This window comes from Rhinoderma darwinii, chromosome 7 (assembly GCF_050947455.1).
Source record: "Rhinoderma darwinii isolate aRhiDar2 chromosome 7, aRhiDar2.hap1, whole genome shotgun sequence".
Classification (NCBI taxonomy): Eukaryota; Metazoa; Chordata; class Amphibia; order Anura; family Rhinodermatidae; genus Rhinoderma; species Rhinoderma darwinii.
In genome coordinates this window covers 63878259-63896919 of record NC_134693.1, presented here as the reverse complement: position 1 = coordinate 63896919, position 18661 = coordinate 63878259, and the positions used below count along the sequence as shown (strand labels likewise).

Here is an 18661-nt window from a genome sequence, read left to right as displayed (position 1 = left end):
TTAACAAGTACTATCACTATAATACCCATATTTTAAGGAATAAATGAAAAGCTATGTTTTAGACAATTATTTGTCCTCACTAGAACTTAGAAATTTGATAGGGGAGGAATTAACGGGAATCCAGCCCGTGGTTAGAAACTAGGGAGTATAACATACTTTTCATATTTCTTTTACTAAAGAACAAGACTGGAGCCCAAGTGGAGAAAAGCCTTGCATGACAAATCTGAAAATGAGGTGCAGACCAGTGAAAGTTGAATGTACTTGCGGAATATGCTTGGAGAATAGATGTATGGGTAATGACCACTGTAGTCAGGACACTTAGTTTTTGTATTTTTTTTATTTAAAGTTTAAACAAAAGATTTTTTTTTTCAGGTTGCTTAGAAATCAATGCACTCATCTGTTCCATAGGGATATTTAAAAGAGTCCTGTTTGTCCCTTGTTTGCTTAGTACGCAATATATTTACTTATTTTAGATAGGAATCCATACCTTTAAGAAAAATGATGTCAAGCAAAGCTCCTTTTTAGGGCAACTTTTCCCCATTTCAGGGGCATAGCATAAAAATAAGGAATTTCAGTCCAGGTGGGTACAGCCAGCATTAGCTTGCTATGGGTCAATATTCAGCAGGAACTTAGTAGCAAAAGGGAGGAAATTGAATATTGGGTGAGCATGGCAGTCATTCTGACTTTTTCTGTCTCTACAGTTGGCTCTGGAATAGAGCTCCGTGCAGCTATTTTTCCTTATTATACTGAACATAGTATATTATTTACAGAATAATCTTATGGAGTTTTATTATAAAGATTATGTTCACTTTTGAACATAACATACAGATATCATCTATATAAAAGTTGAGTTACTTTGTTAATACATTGCCTTACTTATCTTGGATTGGTCCTGAGTTACAGTCTGTATTAGGCTGCACAGGAGCACATTACCTTTTTGTGCATTCTCCAAGCTAAATGGAGACGTAATACAGATTTGTAGACTTTTATGGGCCATACTGTACCTCCATTTGTCTCCGATTTCATACAGTGTTTCTTCTATTTAATTCTGTATGAATCCAGTAGAAAAAAAAGAGTGCAGCATGCTCCATCATATGCCAGATTACGGGATTATTCTCCAAATCAAGCATTGCTTCTAGATTAGATATACCCCCTAATACTGCACCGCACAGAGCACCATATGGCTCTGTAGTATAGAGCAGCAAGTACTCTGTGTGCCACCTTACTGCTTCCTGCCCACGGCTACCATTGGCATGATGCTTTATGCCAAGACCAGCATTCAATTTATTGCTAAGTGTCTTTAGAAAAAATTTACACGCTTTTTCGACAGGTACACCCCTAACAGCTCAGCTAATACAAAGCTCTGTACAGTTTCTTTCTACATTACAAATCACCAGAGCCAGTTCTCTAAAGACACTAAACAAGAAAGGAAAGCAACGCATTTTGCACCATTGCTTACTTTCTTATCAAGATTTTATCTGTATGTTAACAGAAAAATTTAATTCCAAGGTGAACATATGCTTTAAATATGGATCTTTACATAATGAAAAATATCAGCAATTTAGTCCAAACTATGTTTTATGTATAATGGCATTTTCCATTCAATCGTTGATTTTTTTAAGGCTGAAACCATGTGATTTGTGCATCCAAATTGTAATTTCTCATTGTATTGGCTAGGAAACATAGATTGCTCTGTTACGCTATACTTTCCATTCTTTATAAATTCCCTGGAACCGCATTCAACCAAAGTGATTCTGTAGAAATGCAAACAGCACCGCATACATGAGTTTAACTGATAGTAAAGTCATTCACTGAGCATCTGTTTTTACTTCTGTTTGGCCACAGGCACTATGAAACAGTTACGGCAAATGCCTTTTGAGTTCATTCAAATAAATAAAGTGTATAAAATGTTTGTACACATTGAAAAATGTGCACAATAAATAATCACTGCAAATAATTGTTTCAGCTTTGATGTCTCCATGCATTGTCCTCGAAGCTAAAAAAAGTAGCTTTAAAATCCCTTGTTTTCCTTTCATTCCAGTTACTCCATCTAGTCCTACTTAGGAGGAATAACTATTACCGGTTGTCCTCTTTTCGGCCTCCACATTAGCACCTGTGCATCATTAGCATTAGGCTTTACCAGTGCATTGGGTGGGATTGGCTCCATTCGGTTTAAAATCCTTGGTTGCTCCTGCTGAGTCCTACCCACCAATCTGGCCCGTTTACCCAGTATCTGAATGGGATCCACCTCAATATCTACCCTCATTCTCCATTTTATTGTTTGCAGAATGATCTTCTCCTTAGTGTTTGCATTCATAGCAACCAACCAAGTTGTGAAGCTTTGGTCTCTTTTAATCCTGGTAAGCATGGGCACATTGCTTTCACTCACAGGCACTGCCCACGTCACACTGGGGTAGAAGTTGTCATTCATGCTGACGGAAAACCTGGATATTTTATTTGTGGGACCCATCAAGGTCACAGTTTCAGTGGTGTTTCCATACCAAGGGTAGCTTACTCCGTCTGAATCACTAATGGCTTTTACCCGTCCTTCTCTTAAGTCAGGCAGCTCCCAGCTTGACCTAGGGAGAAATAAAAAACATATGTTATCCGGTAATGAGAATATAATTGACTTCTAATCCTTCTTGATTAAATCTATTAACCATACGTAATATTCACTTTGAAGCAGAATATGGCAATTAGTACTGTATTTCTGTATGAAGGGATTTTGGTTTACAGTGTCGCAAAGTCTTTTATAGTAATATCTCTGGTATGCGCCCTGCTGCCCCATTCACTGTCGCTGTACGCGGCTATCCCCGGCAGTCCCATGGACAGTAAATGGAGTGGCATGCATGACCTCACACTTCATTCATTCGGAGAAACAGGACCCCGTTCTCGTTTGAGTTCCCAGTGGTGGGACCCCCACTGATCAGCATGTTATCACCTATCCTGTGGTTAGGGGATAACATTTAATCTTGAGACAACCCCTTTAAGTAATATTATTCTTGCTTGCTTGTTGTTGGCTTGACTTCAATGCACCGGGTTAGAAACCGTTAACATAGAGGATTTTCCATGAAGACAGTTTGAGGAACATTTCCTAGAATTTGTCTCTAAAGATGAATCCCCCTTCCAACAATCATATCAGTAACTATATGTACTAACATGCATCCCCCCCCCCCCACAACTATATGAAATGCACCAGTAACGCCAGGTCTAAGTTGGTCTTTGGTAACCTAAGTTTTAAGGGGGGACTACAAATTTAGTCAATTCCCCCTAAATTATAAGTAATGTCTGCCTGATATATGAAATAGCTGTAATTTTTTTTATTTGTGTCATGAGAAATATAGAAGTAAATTATGAAATATTAAAATTTTCATATTGGCCACTAGATGTCAGAGGAGAAAACGAAACTCCCGACTGGTAGCGAAACTCCTGACTGGTAAAGAAAGTTATCTTTAACAGCACAACTTAATATATTAACATCTTTATCACTAGTAGAAGGAGAGAAAACAGGTCTCTTTCATCTTGACGATCATGAGTGTACAAATAAAGGTTACATACGTGATATAGTCAAAAATAATTCCAAACAATTATTTCCAAATGAAGGAAATGTATTCCATCTTAAGGCCTCATGCACACGAACGTGCATTTGTGGCTGTATACTGTCCGCAATTGCGGAGCTGCAATTGTGGATAGTATAGAACACATGCTATCCTATGGGCCAATGCACACAACGTGATTTCCATGGTCTGTGCATTGCCCGGAGCCTGGACCGCCAAAAACATAGGACATGTCATTATACGGTCCGCAATTGTGGACCGGGCTCATTGAAGTCAATGCACATCTTGTGTGTGCACGGTCTGTGATTGCGGATGGCCCACGGATGACACTCTGCGGCTCGTCTGTGCCGTAATCATGTACCGTGCACACCTCTACGGTCGTGTGCATGAGGCCCAAGTATTAAAACTTAGTGATTCATGCTACATTAAAACTATGATCAGCAGATTTGTTACAGAAATTTCTGCAAATGAAAATCAGTTCCGTTCATCTGGACGGGGTTATTTCTACAGTAGGTGCATGGGTTTCTGTAAACCCTATTCAGACGAATGGAACTTATTTTTGGATTTGTCGCAAAAATTTCGGCAACATGTGGGAACTTACCCTTACAATAATAAACACACATTTAGCAGTTTAACTAGATATAGGATACAATAATATACAAAACAATACAGAGGATAATATTCAATTCTACGAGTTTATTGAAGCATGGTTGGAAGGAAAATAAGAAAGATCCAGCATTGTAGTCAAACATGAATATTTCCAGGCTCGTATGTGGTAGTCAGACTCACGTGTGTGAGGCCACCAAGATTATATATGCCCAACAACCATGTACTTTTAGGCAGCTGCCACCCAGTATGTTGTAATTGCAAATAATCGCCTACTCCACGAAATGCTGGATAACAGCGACTGAGCTAACAAAGGGGGGCCCTGTCCCTAAGCCATATCAGATATCTGTTACAGAGCATCTTTGACTCTGGAGGAACCGCCACAGATTACGTCAAAAGACAATTGCCTCCAATGGGAACTGTGCAATGATTAATTTCTCCTGTGGTGGCGCTGCAGTAAAATTGAACACTTGTACACTTCCAGACATCGCCTGGCTCCTGACCCTTCCTTCTCTTTGCCACGGCGTTTGTTTCGGCCACTTAGCAGTGATAAGTGGCACTTCCCTTCAGTGTTCGGCTTCCTAGAGCAGTGTGGCTAGGTGACCACCATGCTTGCCAGCTATAGAGAGTCTTGTGCCATCCCTCCTTACTTACACCACCAATGAGTGAATGCATGCACACATAAGAAAAAATAAAGGACACATCACAAAAAAAAAATGGGGGCAAAATTTATCCCACAAAACACAAAGGGGCAAAAATACAGAAAAGGAAAAGGGGGAATGTGCAGATCCTATTGCCCTGTGACACAATTGTGATCCAGTGTAAAGCAGCAGCAGAAGAGGAAACCCATGAGTAGCTATAAAGATCAGGCATTAAATGGCATCTAGTGATTACTGTAAGGCGGTTTAACCTTCTCACCTATAAAAGCTGTGAAATGTTAATGACTCCCCTGTCTCTAGATTAATGTCTGTGCTGTCATATCTTTTCCAGTAAACACGACCCCCTCCTTGCTGTCTAATCAAGTGTTGGATCAACTCTGTATTCTCCACCGCTATTTATACACGGCAGCATATCCACCTGCACATAATCTTACTCAATTAGCACAGCGAGGATTTCATATGGAAACACGTGGAATATTTTAACTCATTAACCCTCATTTACTGAAGACTGAAGTTTTTGTGAAGGTAGTTGGAGTCATTTGCGCCAAATTTAATAAAAGACACACCCCTCTTAATAAATGTGGCACTTTATTATCTGTGTAACAAAAATATTTGCACCATTTCCACCTATTCTAGTTAGTAAATCTGGCCTAAACTATGTCTTCTTTGGAGGCCACGGACACTTTTCTTGTCACTTTCCAAATTTGCCCAGCAACGAGAAAAGTTGCACATTTTACAGCTAAAATGTCGGACGCCATAATTAGGTACATTTTAGCAGCGAAGTTTACGATAGAAACTGGTGTAAACTGTTTCATAAATGTGGGCCATTTAGTCTTCAAGTCTAAGGCCATGTTCACACAGCATATTCTCAGGCGGATTTCGTAGCATAAAACGCATATATTACCCTCCTACATACACTTGAAATACGCCTGCAAACAGCTTCCCATGGATTTCAATAGGAAATACACTGTGTAGTATTTAAAGCATATCTCCAGGAACCAAAAATAAAAAGCCAGGACTCAACTGATCTTTCATCTCGGGCTTATTCAGACGAACGTATAATACGTCCGTGCAACGCGAATTTTCACGCGCCTTGCACGGACCTATGTTACTCTATGGGGCCGTGCAGACTGTCCGTGAGTTTCACTCAGCGTGTGTCCGCTGCGTAAAACTCACTACATGTCCTATATTTGTGTGTTGTTCGCGCAGCACACGGAAGCACTTCCGTGTGACGCGCGTGATTCGAGCAACAGCAGTAAAAACTATGAATGTAAACAGAAAAGCACCACGTGCCGATGTATCAGAGTACGGCCTCATAGACTTTCTATTGAGCCCGTAGTCCATTACATTGATTTCCGGAAAAAGCCGAACAGACACGATGCGGCTAAGCGCTCACAGGAGCGCTTCTACCGCTTCATTTGAGTGATTGGTGGGGGTCTCAGTGCTCGAACCCCCACCAATCAAAACTTCTGACATATCACTATGACATGTCAGAAGTTTGTCAAACGTTTAGTTACGCTTTAAGGAATGACAGATTGGTACAGAAGGAAAGGGGACTCTGCCCGCAAAAGTGTGCAATCTATCAGGGGAAGGAGGATGAAGAAGTTTAGGGTAGAAGATGTACATCTGGTAGTGTAGTGGTGTCAGGGTTATTGTAGATTGTAAACTTTTCTGTAGAGGTTGGTTTTCAGATTACATTTGAAAGTTTCCATGGTGGGAGACAGTCTGACGTATTGGGGTAACGTGTTCTATACTATGGTAGATGCATGGGAGAAATCTTGGAAACAATGATGTGAGGAGAAGACAAGAGGAGAGCAAAGAAGGAGGTCTTGTGAGGACCGGAGATTACATGTGGGAGATTAGCTCAGAGATGTATGAAGGGGACAAATTGCCAACCAGGCAGCACAAATTAGGGTGGATTGGAGGGGTGCAAGAGTGTTAGTTGGGAGGCCACAGAAAAATATGTTGCAGTAGTCTTGGCGGGAGATAAGGGCATTTTTGTTGACTCAAGGTTGAGGAAAGAGCGGAATGTTTTTAAGGTGGCAGGAAGTGGTTCGGGCTTGGATGTGCGGTGTAAAAGACAGGATGGAATAAAAGGTTATCCTGAGGCAGACCTTTACAGGTTCTGCTGTGTGCAGCAAAGACCCCGAGCCGCAAACCCCCGTGCAATGTATGTAGAAAAAAATCAACTCATGAAGTAAATAAGAGAATTTCAATAGGTTCCAACTAATTTCATTTTTTAATAGGACAGTCTAGAGTCTGTGTCCCATGTGTAGAACATCGACTAATGTAAATGATGATCTATCGCTGGCTTGCAGGCAGTCAGGGCACATGGAAATCAACCACCCTCCCCTGGGCATTACCGGTCTATTTGTTTTGCACCTGGTACCAGTTAGACCTATTGTGTTAATAACAATAATAATAAATGTGATACTAGTGTATATACAGTATATGCTATCCAGTTGTGGAAATATTTGTACTGTATCTCTAATAGAATTTTTGTCTATATTGGGGTTGCACGATGCATCGAAATATCAATACTATTTCGATACCGTGCACCCTCAAACGGTTCAATACGATTAATTCATGTATTTTGATACTAAGCTGTACAGCACAGCTTAGTATTGTTACACGTGAATTTACTCAGAGCGGGGATGCGGATGTGTAATACAGCCATTGACTGCTCCTGACAACAAGTGTGCGTGCGTGGTCAGCATGATCTGATGCAGCCAGCGCTGCACTTATGAGCGGCACCGTCAGCCCTGAAGACAGAGAACATGGTGGGCGTACTGCAAAACACCCCCATGTTCTCTGTCTTCAGTGCCGATGCCGCTGCTCATTAGTGCAGCGCCGGCCGCATCACATCATGCTAACCGCGTGCACACACTTGTTGTCAAAAGCGGGGCAATGGCTGTATTACACAGCCGCAGCCCCGCTCTAACGTCGGAGATCAGAGAAACCTCTGATCTCTGCCTCTATTCCCTTGAAATGAGAAAATGAGAAGGGGGAATCCCTGTGACGCGATCTAGGGACATACCATATATGGGCAGACAGCCCAAAGTCCACTGAAGGACCACAGGGCTGTCTGACCATATTTCCTTTTGTTAGGGCATACTTAGGTATGCCCTAACAACTGCCTGTGTACTATCAGTGCACATGATAATGTACTGACATATAGATATATACCAGTACATTAACCCCTTCCCCCTGCTTGCATTCTGGGCCTTAATGACCAAGCAATTTTTATAGTTTTTCCATCGTCACATTCGAAGAGCTATAACTTTTTTATTTTTGCATCGACATAGCTGTATAAGGTCTTGTTTTTTGCGGGACAAGTTGTATTTTTTAATAGCACCATATTGGGGTACATACTATTTATTGATTAGCTTTTATTAACTTTTTTTGGGGGGGAATAGAAAAAAACCTGAAATTTCGCCACACTTTTTTGCGTCCTAAATCTACGCCGTTTATCGTGTAGTATGAATAACACAATAACTTTATTCAACGGATTGTTAAGATTGCAACAATACCAAATTTGTATAGATTTTGTATGTTTTACTACTTTTACACAGTAAAAACACTTTTTTTTCAAAAGTATTTGTTTTTGTGTCTTCATATTTGAAGAGCCATAACTTTTTTATTGTTCCGCCGATACAGTTGTATGAGGGCTTTTTTTTTGCGAGACAACTTGTCGTTTTTATTGGTACCATTTTGGAATAGATGCGACTTTTTATCACATTTTTTTAAAGTCAGGATTCACAGAAAACAGCAATTTTTCCATTGTTTTTATTATTTTTTTTACGCCGTTCACCTTGCGGGTTAAATAATGTAATAGCTTTATAGTCGGGGTCATTACGGACACGGCGATACCAAATATGTGTAACGTTTTTCTTTATTTGGTGTTTTTTTTTTAATAGTAAAGCATTTTGTAAGAGGGAAAAGTTGGTTTTTCATTTTGTTTCACATTTTTTTAATTTACTTTATTAAACTTTTTTTTACTTTTTTACTAGTCCTACTAAGGGACTTTAATATGCGATCCTCCGATCGCTTTTATAATACACTGCAATACTTCTGTATTGCAGTGTATTACTGCCTGTTTAAAATGGACAGGCATCTGCTAGGCCATGCCTCTGGCATGACCTAGCAGGAATTCACTACAGGCAGACCTGGGGGCTTTTATTAGGCCCCCGGCTGCCATCGAAGACACAGACACTCGGTGATCTTATCGCCGGGTGTCAGTGGGATGAGAGGGAGCTCTCTCCAAAACCAGTCAGATGCAGCGCTCGCTATTGAGCGCTGCATCTGATGGATTAAACTGGTGAGATCGATACTAATATCGATCTCACCCGTTCGAACAGGGATGCCCCCAGCCCCCAGCTACCTCTGGTAGCTGAGAGAAGGGACATTTAACGGCTCCCTGCTCTGTTTATTTATTCTGATGCAGCGGCGAGAAAAGGCTACTGCATCAGAATATTACAACGAATTTTAGTTATACTGTTGAGATAAACCATCTACTGTAAATTTAGAAATCCCCGTCCTACAGTCTCTCTAAATGCACTTTGAAATGCTGAAGATCATCTGTTTGAATAACAAAGCACCAATTGACCCATTTTATAAGGCGTGGATTCAGGTCTCCAGCATAGTAAAGAAATGGATTCAAATTGACCCTTTACGCAATAATCAGATGTTACAGTACATAATATGGAAACAGGCAAGAATGCAAAAATCTGTTTAGTTTTAAAACTAAATCATCCATTATACAGAGCAACTATAATCTGATAATACAGGCTAAAAGGTGAACGCTGTTACTATGAAATCCAAGCAAGAAGTCTGTAATACCATACAGTTGAGTTATACAACTGTTTCAACCATATGTTAACCTTAAAGGTGTTGTATAAGGTTAGAAAAACATGGATGTCTTATTTCAGAAACAGTTCCACGCTTGTCTACGGTCATGTCTGGTATTGCAGTTCAGTCCAATTCACTTCAATGGTGCTGAGCTACAATACCAGACACAGCCCGTGGATAGGAGTGCTTTTATACAACCCCTTCACACCAGCTGTCAGTGGCTGCACCACGACGTACCAGTGTACCCACGATATCAGTGGCAAAGGGTGAAATCTGCACGGAGTCCAATGTAGCATGCCACAATTTTTATTTTGTTACATTGATCATAAAAAAAACCTCTGTGTGAAATCGGATCCATACAGTTGCAAGAAAAAGTAAATGAACCCTTTGGAATTACCTGGATTTCTGCATTGATTACTATTAAAATATGGTCTGATTGTTATCTAAATTACAATTATAGATAAAAACAATCTAACTAATAGTTGTATCATTCTGTATTTTATTGAGCATATTGAGTACACAGCCACAGTGCATGGAGGAAAAGTAAATGAACCTCTGTGTTAATGACTTCTCCAAGAGCTAATTGGCAAAAGGTGCTTCAGTTAAGGAGATGAGATTGGAAGTGTGGGTTTCTCAGGTGCTTTGCCCATTAAATAAAGGCACACAAAGCCTGGTTACTGAAAAATCTGTTCTCAAAAAAGATTGGTTAGTGTGAACCATGCCTCGAGGCAAACCACTTTTAGATGACCTCAGAACAATCCTAAAAAAGGTGAAAGACAACTCAAGGGTAACAGAAAAAAATCTACTGAAGACTCTACAAACTGAAAAAAACTCTGTTCTTGTGTCCACTATTAGAAAAACACTGAACAAGAATAGCGTTTATTGAAGGAAGCTGCTGCTGTCCAAAAAAAACATTGCGGCCCATCTCAAATTTGCCCGAGACAACTTGGATGTTCTACAAAACTTTTAGGAAATTGTTCTATGGACAGATGAAACAAAAGTGGAACTTTTTAGCAGAACTCGATGTTTGGAGGAAAAAGAACATTGAGCACCAACACCAAAACCTCATCCCAACTGTGAAGAATGGTGGAGGGAGCATCATAGTTTGGGGCTGCTTTGCTTCCTCAGGGCCTGGATGCCCTGCGATCATTGAGGGTACAGTGAATTTAAAGGTTTATCAAAACATCTTAGGCTGGAATCACACGAGCACATTACGTCCGTAATGGACGGAACGTATTTCGAGCACTAATCCCGGACCGAACACACGGCAGGGAGCCGGGCTCCTAGCATCATAGTTATGTACGATGCTAGGAGTCCCTGCCTCGCTGCAGGACAACTGTCCTGTACTGAAAACATGATTACAGTACGGGATAGTTGTCCTGAAGCGAGGCAGGGGCTCCTAGCGTCGTACATAACTATGATGCTAGGAGCCCAGCTCCCTGCAGTGTGTTCGGTCCGGGATTAGTGGCCGAAATACGTTCCGTCCATTACGGACGTAATGTGCTCGTGTGATTCCAGCCTTACAGTAGAATGTAACGGCAGCAGTCCATGACACTGGGTGATGCAACAAGACAATGACCCAAAGTATACAAGTAAATCAACTACAAAATAATTAAATTATAAGATTTGTGTTTTAGAATGGCCAAGTCAGAGTCCTGACCTTAACCCTATCAAAATGCTGTGCCATCACCTGAAGAGTAGTGTGAACGCAAGGCATCCCAGAAATATAGATGAACTGAAACACATTTGCAGAGAGGAATGGTCTAAAATGCCTCCTTAATGTTGCGCAAATCTGATTTTCAGCTACAGGAAATGTTTAATGGAGGTGATTACTGCTGAAGGGGTATCCACAGGTTATTAAATTCAAGGGTTCACTTACTTCTCCCTGAACTATAAATGTTTACTCAATGTTCTCAATAAAAGACATGAACAGTACAACTGTTTGTGTGTTATTAGATTAGTTAGGTTGTGTTTGTCTATAATTGCGACTTAGATAACAATCAGACTACATTTTATTAGAAATCAATGCAGAATCCAGGTAATTCCATAGGTTTTATTAACATTTTCTGCAACTGTAAGCAGCAATAGTAGAGTAGAGACCCCATGGACCTCTATGGAAGCCCTATTACGGCTCAGTACAAAACAGAGTATCTACGACTGCGCTATTCATTCCGTCAAATCGACAGAACCCTTGCACAACTGAGACAAACGGAAACCATTTGCACCGGATTCGTCACCATTGAAATCAATGGAGATGCAAGTCGAAACCTATGGTTTCCGTTTGTTTCAGTCAGGGCTCCTTTCTGATGGGAAGCTTCGACGGAACGCCAGAACGGAGCCCTGACGCAGATGTGAATGAAGCCTTATTAAAGAGTCTGTCACCAGTTTATAACTATCTCCTACCTAATATAATAGGCGCTTTAATGTAGATAAGAAGTTTTTTGTTTTTGTTTTTAAAAACGTTTATTTTTGACCAAGTTATGATAATTTTTCGTTTTATGCTAATTTGTTCTAAATGCCCCACTTAGCTTTTTTTTTACTTTTCACCAAGTGGGCGTTGTAAAGAAAAGTGTGTGACGCTGACCAATCAGCATCATACACTTCTCTTCATTCATGCCCAGCTTGTTTAACAGCACAACGTGATCTCGCGAGATCACACTGTGACAGGACTCCCTCCCACAGGTCCTTTACCGGAGCCATGGAAGACTGAACAGACATTGCCTCCAGCCACTGCGGATTCGGATAAATGTCCTGGCACAGCAGAAGGCGATGTTTGTTAACTCTTCCGTCGCTCCGGTGAAGGACCTGTGGGAGGAAGTCCCATCACAGCGTGATCTTGTGAAATCACGCTGTACTGTTAAACAAGCTGCTTGGTCAGCGTAATACACTTTTCTTTACGACGCCTACTTGGTGAATAGTAAAAAAAATGCCGAGTTGGGGATTTAGAACAAATTAGCATAAAATGAAAAATTATCATATGATTCAAAAAAACAAAAACTGTTGTTATCTACATTAAAGCGACTATTATATTAGGTAGGAGATAGGGCAGTTATAAACTGGTGACAGAGCCTCTTTTTGTCATTTTATACTGTTGGGATATGCCATCAATTTATGATTGGTGATGGGGCTGACTTCTAGGACCGCATTGATCCGGAGAATATAGGCCCCTTCACCATTTTCCCTGCATTGTAGCGCCCTGATCAATTGCTGTGTAGAGAAATGCTGTGTAGAGGTCAGACCCCCCACTGATCATAAAGTAATGGAAGGGAAATGCCGTGAGTTTATACAAAGGGAATTACCCTTTTAATCCGTTACTGTTACCTGTACTGCCGCCATTAGCATTACAGGCAATACACAGAAATGAGCTGTTAGTACAGTGTAATGCAAATCTGGATTTACTGTAAGTAATGCAGTGATAATCAATATTCCTAATCCATTATTAGATTGCAGCTGGTATTGTAGCATGGCATGTCATGTTCCGTTATAGTGAACTCACATTCTGAAATAAATTTTAGAAATTAAACTCTTATTACTCATATCCGTTCCCATCATTCTTCCTCCCCCATCTCTAGGTTGAACTTGACGGACATATGTCTTTTTTTTTAAACCGTACGGTATAAGATGTTCTTATCAGACAGCACTATTGTTTGTTTGAGTGGATACAAAAGAGAGGAAAAGCATCAGTCTTTACTTTATACATTTCCTTTATTTTGGATCCATATGTGTGATTCCAGCCTTAGGCTAAGTTCACACTACCGTTTATACCGAGTATACGTTTGCCAGTCTGCAAACCTTTTGTTTCCGTGAAAAAAGCCAGAGACCTAGCGAACAGAAAGCAACTGAAACAGAAGAATTACCATTGAAATCAATGGTAATTCTAACAGAACCGTTGCTTTCCGTTTAATCTTTCGATCCTTTCTTCCTCTGACGGAAGAGAGGTAAACGTATATTAACGGTATTGTGAAAGAAGCCTTAGGCTTCGTTCACATCTGCGGCAGGGTTCCGTTTTGACGTTCTGTCGGGGCTTCCCGTCAGAACGGAACCCTGACTGAAACAAACGGAAACTGTAGGTTTCCGTTTGCATCACCATTGATTTCAATGGTGACGGATTCGGTGCAAATGGTTTCCGTTTGTCTCAGTTGTGAAAGGGTTCCATCATTTTGACGGAATGAATACCGTAGTCGACTGTGCTATTCATTCAGTCAAAACGTCAAAACCCTTGTACGACTGAGACAAACGGAAACCATTTGCACCGGATCTGTCAACCTTGAAATCAATGATGATGCAAACGGAAACCTATGGTTTTTGTTTGTTTCAGTCAGGGTTCCGTTCTGACGGGAAGCCCCGACGGAACGTCAGAACGGAACCCTGACGCAGATGTGAGAGAAGCCTTAATCTAGTAACATAAAACCAAGTGATAATCTGGTATGTCGTAGGCATTGTCTCTCTAAGGTTGCACTGCTGACCCTGTAATAAATTTATATAACAAGCAGTCAGCAATCCATTTTTGATAGTAATATGAGCTGACTAGGCAGTGATGGATGAGTATATTTAATATGCGCTATATAAAGCTTGTGGTTCACTGACTATTATCCTTTTCAGTAGCAATTTCCACTTCTTTTTTCCCAGTATTTACCTTGGTGAAGCATGAAATTTCTGTTTGCAAGCTATTTTGATTACCACATTTTTGCCTGTTTATTTCCGTACTTTCAGGACCTGTAATAAAATAACTGACACAGTTATTACTACCGTTCAACACGATTATGTCACCTATCACCTCCTTTAGCCTGTCTATATAGATTCATATTCTGAACCAACAATAAAAATACAGGATTACCAAGTGCTGTGTTTTTGTCGGGAAAAGATATGCGCTTGTAATAAAATTAGATAGTTTGCATTTTACGTTATAGACGTATTGTCTTACTTTATGTTACTGGTACACAATGTATCTAAAGAGGAAAAATATACATAAGACGTGAATAAAATTTATTATCTCATTAGAATGGCACCTCTCAAGGTGTGGCATATATTAGGCAGCAAGTGAACAGTCAGTTCTTGAAGTTGATGTGTTGGAAGACGGGACAAATGGGCAAGCGCAAGGATCTGAGTGACTTTGACAAGGGCCAAATTGTAATGGCTAGATAAGGGTCAGAGAATCTCCAAGTCTGCAGGTCATGGGGAGTGCTCCCAGTATGCCGTGGTTTGTACCTACCAATAGTGGTCAGAGGAAGGACAACCAGTGAACTGGCTACAGAGTCATGGATGGCCAAGGCTCATTGATGCACGTAGGGATCAACGGCTAGTCTGCCTGGTCCAATTCCACAGAAGGGCTAGTGGAGAACAAATTGCTGAAATGGTTAATGCTGGCTATGACACAAAATTGTCCGAACACACAGTGCATCACAGCTTATTGTGTTTATGGGCTGCACTGCAGCAGACCGGTTAGAGGGCCATGTCTACCGCCAAAAGTGTCTACAAAGGGCAAGTGAGCACCAAAACTGGACTATTGAGCAACGGATGAATGAGGCCTGGTCTGATGAATCACATTTTCTTTACATCATGTGGATGGCCGGGTGCATGTGCGTCACTTACCTGGAGAAGAGATGGCCCCAGGATACACTCTTGAAAAAGGCAATACTGGCGGAAACAGTGTGATGATCTGGGCAATGTTCTGCTGGCAAACTTGGGTCACTCACATAGCATTCATGTAAATGTACATTGCCACACTGAAAAAATTGTTCAGTAATGGTTTAAGAACATGACAAAGAGTTCAAGGTGTTGACTTGGGCTCTAAATTTCTCAGATCTCGATTCGATTGAGCATTTGTGGCATGTGCTGGAAAAACAAGTTCGATCCATGGAGGCTCCACCTTGCAACTTACAGGACTTAAAGGATCTGCTGCTAATGGCTTGGTGCCAGCTACCACAGGACACCTTCGGAGGTCTTGTGGTGTCAATGCCTCGACATGTCAGAGCGGTTTTAGAGATACTAAGGGTACCTACACAATATTAGGTAGGTGGTTTTAATGTTATGGCTGAACGGTGTACATCCATTCATGAATCCCATCAAATCGAAGACTCATCATTTAGCAGAATTTTGCCGATATAAAATGGAACTGCATTTAGAATAATTCGCTTAAATAAAGGTTTAACACGAACCATTCCCAATAGCAGGAACTGTTCGAGTACCAGGGATAGTACTAGAGAAAGGCCGCTCTCTAGTGTCGTCAACAAAATAAAGGTGCTGTTAACTATGACTGTATACTGTCTATCAGAAATAATCGTGACGGCAGCCAGCACATTATGACAGACTTCAGGAAGCTGAACCCTTGCTTTACTATCAATGAGTTGAAAATAAATGCCAAAATGCTCTTTTCCGTCTGGTGGTGTTTTTAGTAGACCAAAGAAGTGCAGCGCTGTGAGTTTTTCTTTCCATTAAAGAAAAAGAAAATTACTTTTTTAGTGCTTTATTCATTCTTTTCTTTACTTTACATTTCATTTATATTTTTCATTAAAGACTTGCATGCTTTCGCTTTTGAATTATTTTTCCAATTCACTTTATAGTTAAAAAAAAATTAAATACAGGTTATTTTTGGAAGCATTATTTTTTCAACTTGAAAGGCTGAGTAAAAAAAAGAATGCAGTATGAAACTGATATTCCCACTGCCCTGAAGTCTTCTTAATGGGCTTTCTGGTTTTCATACATTCATCCAAATTTGGGCGATGCAGTTTTAGGGATTTGGGTATAAGAAAGCAAGTTGTGCAGCAGCATTCAGTGCCAGGCAGCTGCTGAAAAAGTCAATCTAATCCTTTCATGTGTTATTAAAGAGGTTTTACCACAGGATAGATGATAATAGTCTGATCGCTGTGGCCCTTACCACTGGGACACCCATCAATCGCGAGACCGAGGTCCCAAAACCACGGTTTCTCCTCACTGCAACTGCTGCAGTGAATAGGAGTTTAATGGAACGGCGGCAATTTCTATGAGACTGATGGAAACAGTCGAGCGCTGTACTCCATCATTCTGTTTCCATTATTCCCATAGAATGTGAATGGAGTGGCAGGGCACACGCGCGACCGCCGCTCCATCCAATGTACTCACTGCGGTGGAGCAGTGAGGAGGAACATGGGGTTCGGGACTACCATTCTTGAGATTGGTGGGGGTCTCAGCCATCCGACAATTATCACCTATCCTGTGAATAGCTCATAATCGTCGATTCTGGGAATACCCCACTTTAAGGTTAAAAGGACATCACTGAACTTACAGTAAAGTGTGGATTGGAAACATCCTAAATAAAATGTACTATAAAGAATCATTATATAAACCTGTTTATTACTCCCGAAAAATTATGCCTTAGGGGTAGTCATGCTCAACTGGCGGCCCTCATGTGCCTGATGGGCAGCCTTCGGGGTGCAGGGGAAAATAAATTCATATAGTGCAGATGCCTTCCCCAGGATAATGATAAGGCTTGAGTTCTTGCCTATGTGCATGCGTCTCTGATTTTGTATATGTATTGATGCATGTTTTTTTTTTTTATATGCCTGTGATGTGTGTTCCCTTCACATGTATTTTGCCAATAAAAGGAACAGATATGGTGAGATTTGTTTTGGAAAGTTTTCTTCTCTACACCAAATATATGCATACCCACCTTATGACCTACAGTAGTTGTGGCTGAATGTCATGTGAAGCAATTAAGGGCCCCCGCAATATGTTGTTTTTATCCAGGTATAAAACATTGGTGGTTACCAGCTAAAAATTTCTGTCAGAAAATCTTTGACACTAAAAAAGTTCTGACAAGAGGACAGCCATTGTTTCTAGGAAAGATATATGTCAGTCTATATACAAGATTTCTTGTATGTGGATCTTACCCAAGGGCCTTTGTTAAGTCTCACTGAGGCTTACACCCCATTATTTTTATTATCTTTTTCACTGGTGCTGTGATATTCTTCCTTTTTTTCATATGTCAGTCTATGGAATTCCTTGCAATAGTAATAGTAGAATAGAATCACTGTTAATATAAAGAGAAGGATTACATGTCAGAAGGGTCATATTTTAACACCTTCCCGCACTGCAAAATGGACGACACTGGGAGCCAGCACTTGACTGCCAGCACCATACACTAACAGCAGTTGTGCCCGCGCGACCATCCACAAGGGGTGGACAGGGCTTTGGGCATTTTGCGCTGCCTTAAAAACACTGAAAACGATAAAACACCGGGTCCGGATGGTATACACCCCCATGTTCTTCAGGAATTAAGTACTGTGATAAACAGACACTTATATAAAAATATTTAAGGGTTTTCTAAGAGATACTGTTCTCGAGTCTCTCAATGCAAATAACCTGTTAACGCAGCATCAGCATGGGTTTATGAAGGATCGGTCCTGTCAATCCAATCGGATCAGCTTCTATGAGGAGGTAAGTTCTAGACTGGACCTGGGTAAGGCTGTAGATGTGGTGTATCTAGATTTTTCAAAGGCGTGTGATACTGCCGCATGAAATGTTGAAAATGCTGGGACTGGGGGAAGATATGTATAATTGGGTTAACAACTGTCTCAGTGATAGAAAACAGTGGGTGGTTATTAATGGTACATCCTCAAGGTGGGTCACAGTTACCAGTGGGGTTCCACAGGGGTCAGTATTGGGCCCCCTTCTTTTTAATATGTTTATAAATGACCTTGTAGAGGGTTTACAGAGTATAAATTCAGTATTTGCAGATGATACTAAGCTCTGTAAAGTAATCAACACAGAGGGGGATAGTGTAATACTGCAGAGGGATTTGGGGAAGATGGAGGTTTGGGCAGAGAAATGGCAAATTAAGTTAAATGTGGATAAATGTAAGGTTAAGCACTTGGGCTGAGTAAACAAATTTTATAATTATGCATTAGATGGTAAAACACTGGCTAAAACTACTACTGAAAAAGATTTGGGGATATTGGTGGACAGTACATTTACCTTTAGCAACCAATGCCAAGCAGCTGCAGCTGAACTAGA

General features: G+C 40.7%; 1 protein-coding gene across 3 annotated transcripts in view; it reads right to left on the bottom strand.

The window, feature by feature from the left end:
• Positions 1 to 317: 317 nt before the first annotated feature.
• The window catches only part of FAM78B (family with sequence similarity 78 member B), a 98566-nt gene continuing 80222 nt past the window's right edge, over positions 318 to 18661 (bottom strand). For all 3 annotated transcript variants that reach the window (XM_075833467.1, XM_075833468.1, XM_075833469.1), the window contains one exon: positions 318 to 2579. In XM_075833467.1, coding sequence (XP_075689582.1) covers positions 2057 to 2579 — 523 coding nt within the window. In that variant the 3' untranslated portion in view covers positions 318 to 2056. The remainder of the gene's footprint in view (positions 2580 to 18661) is intronic.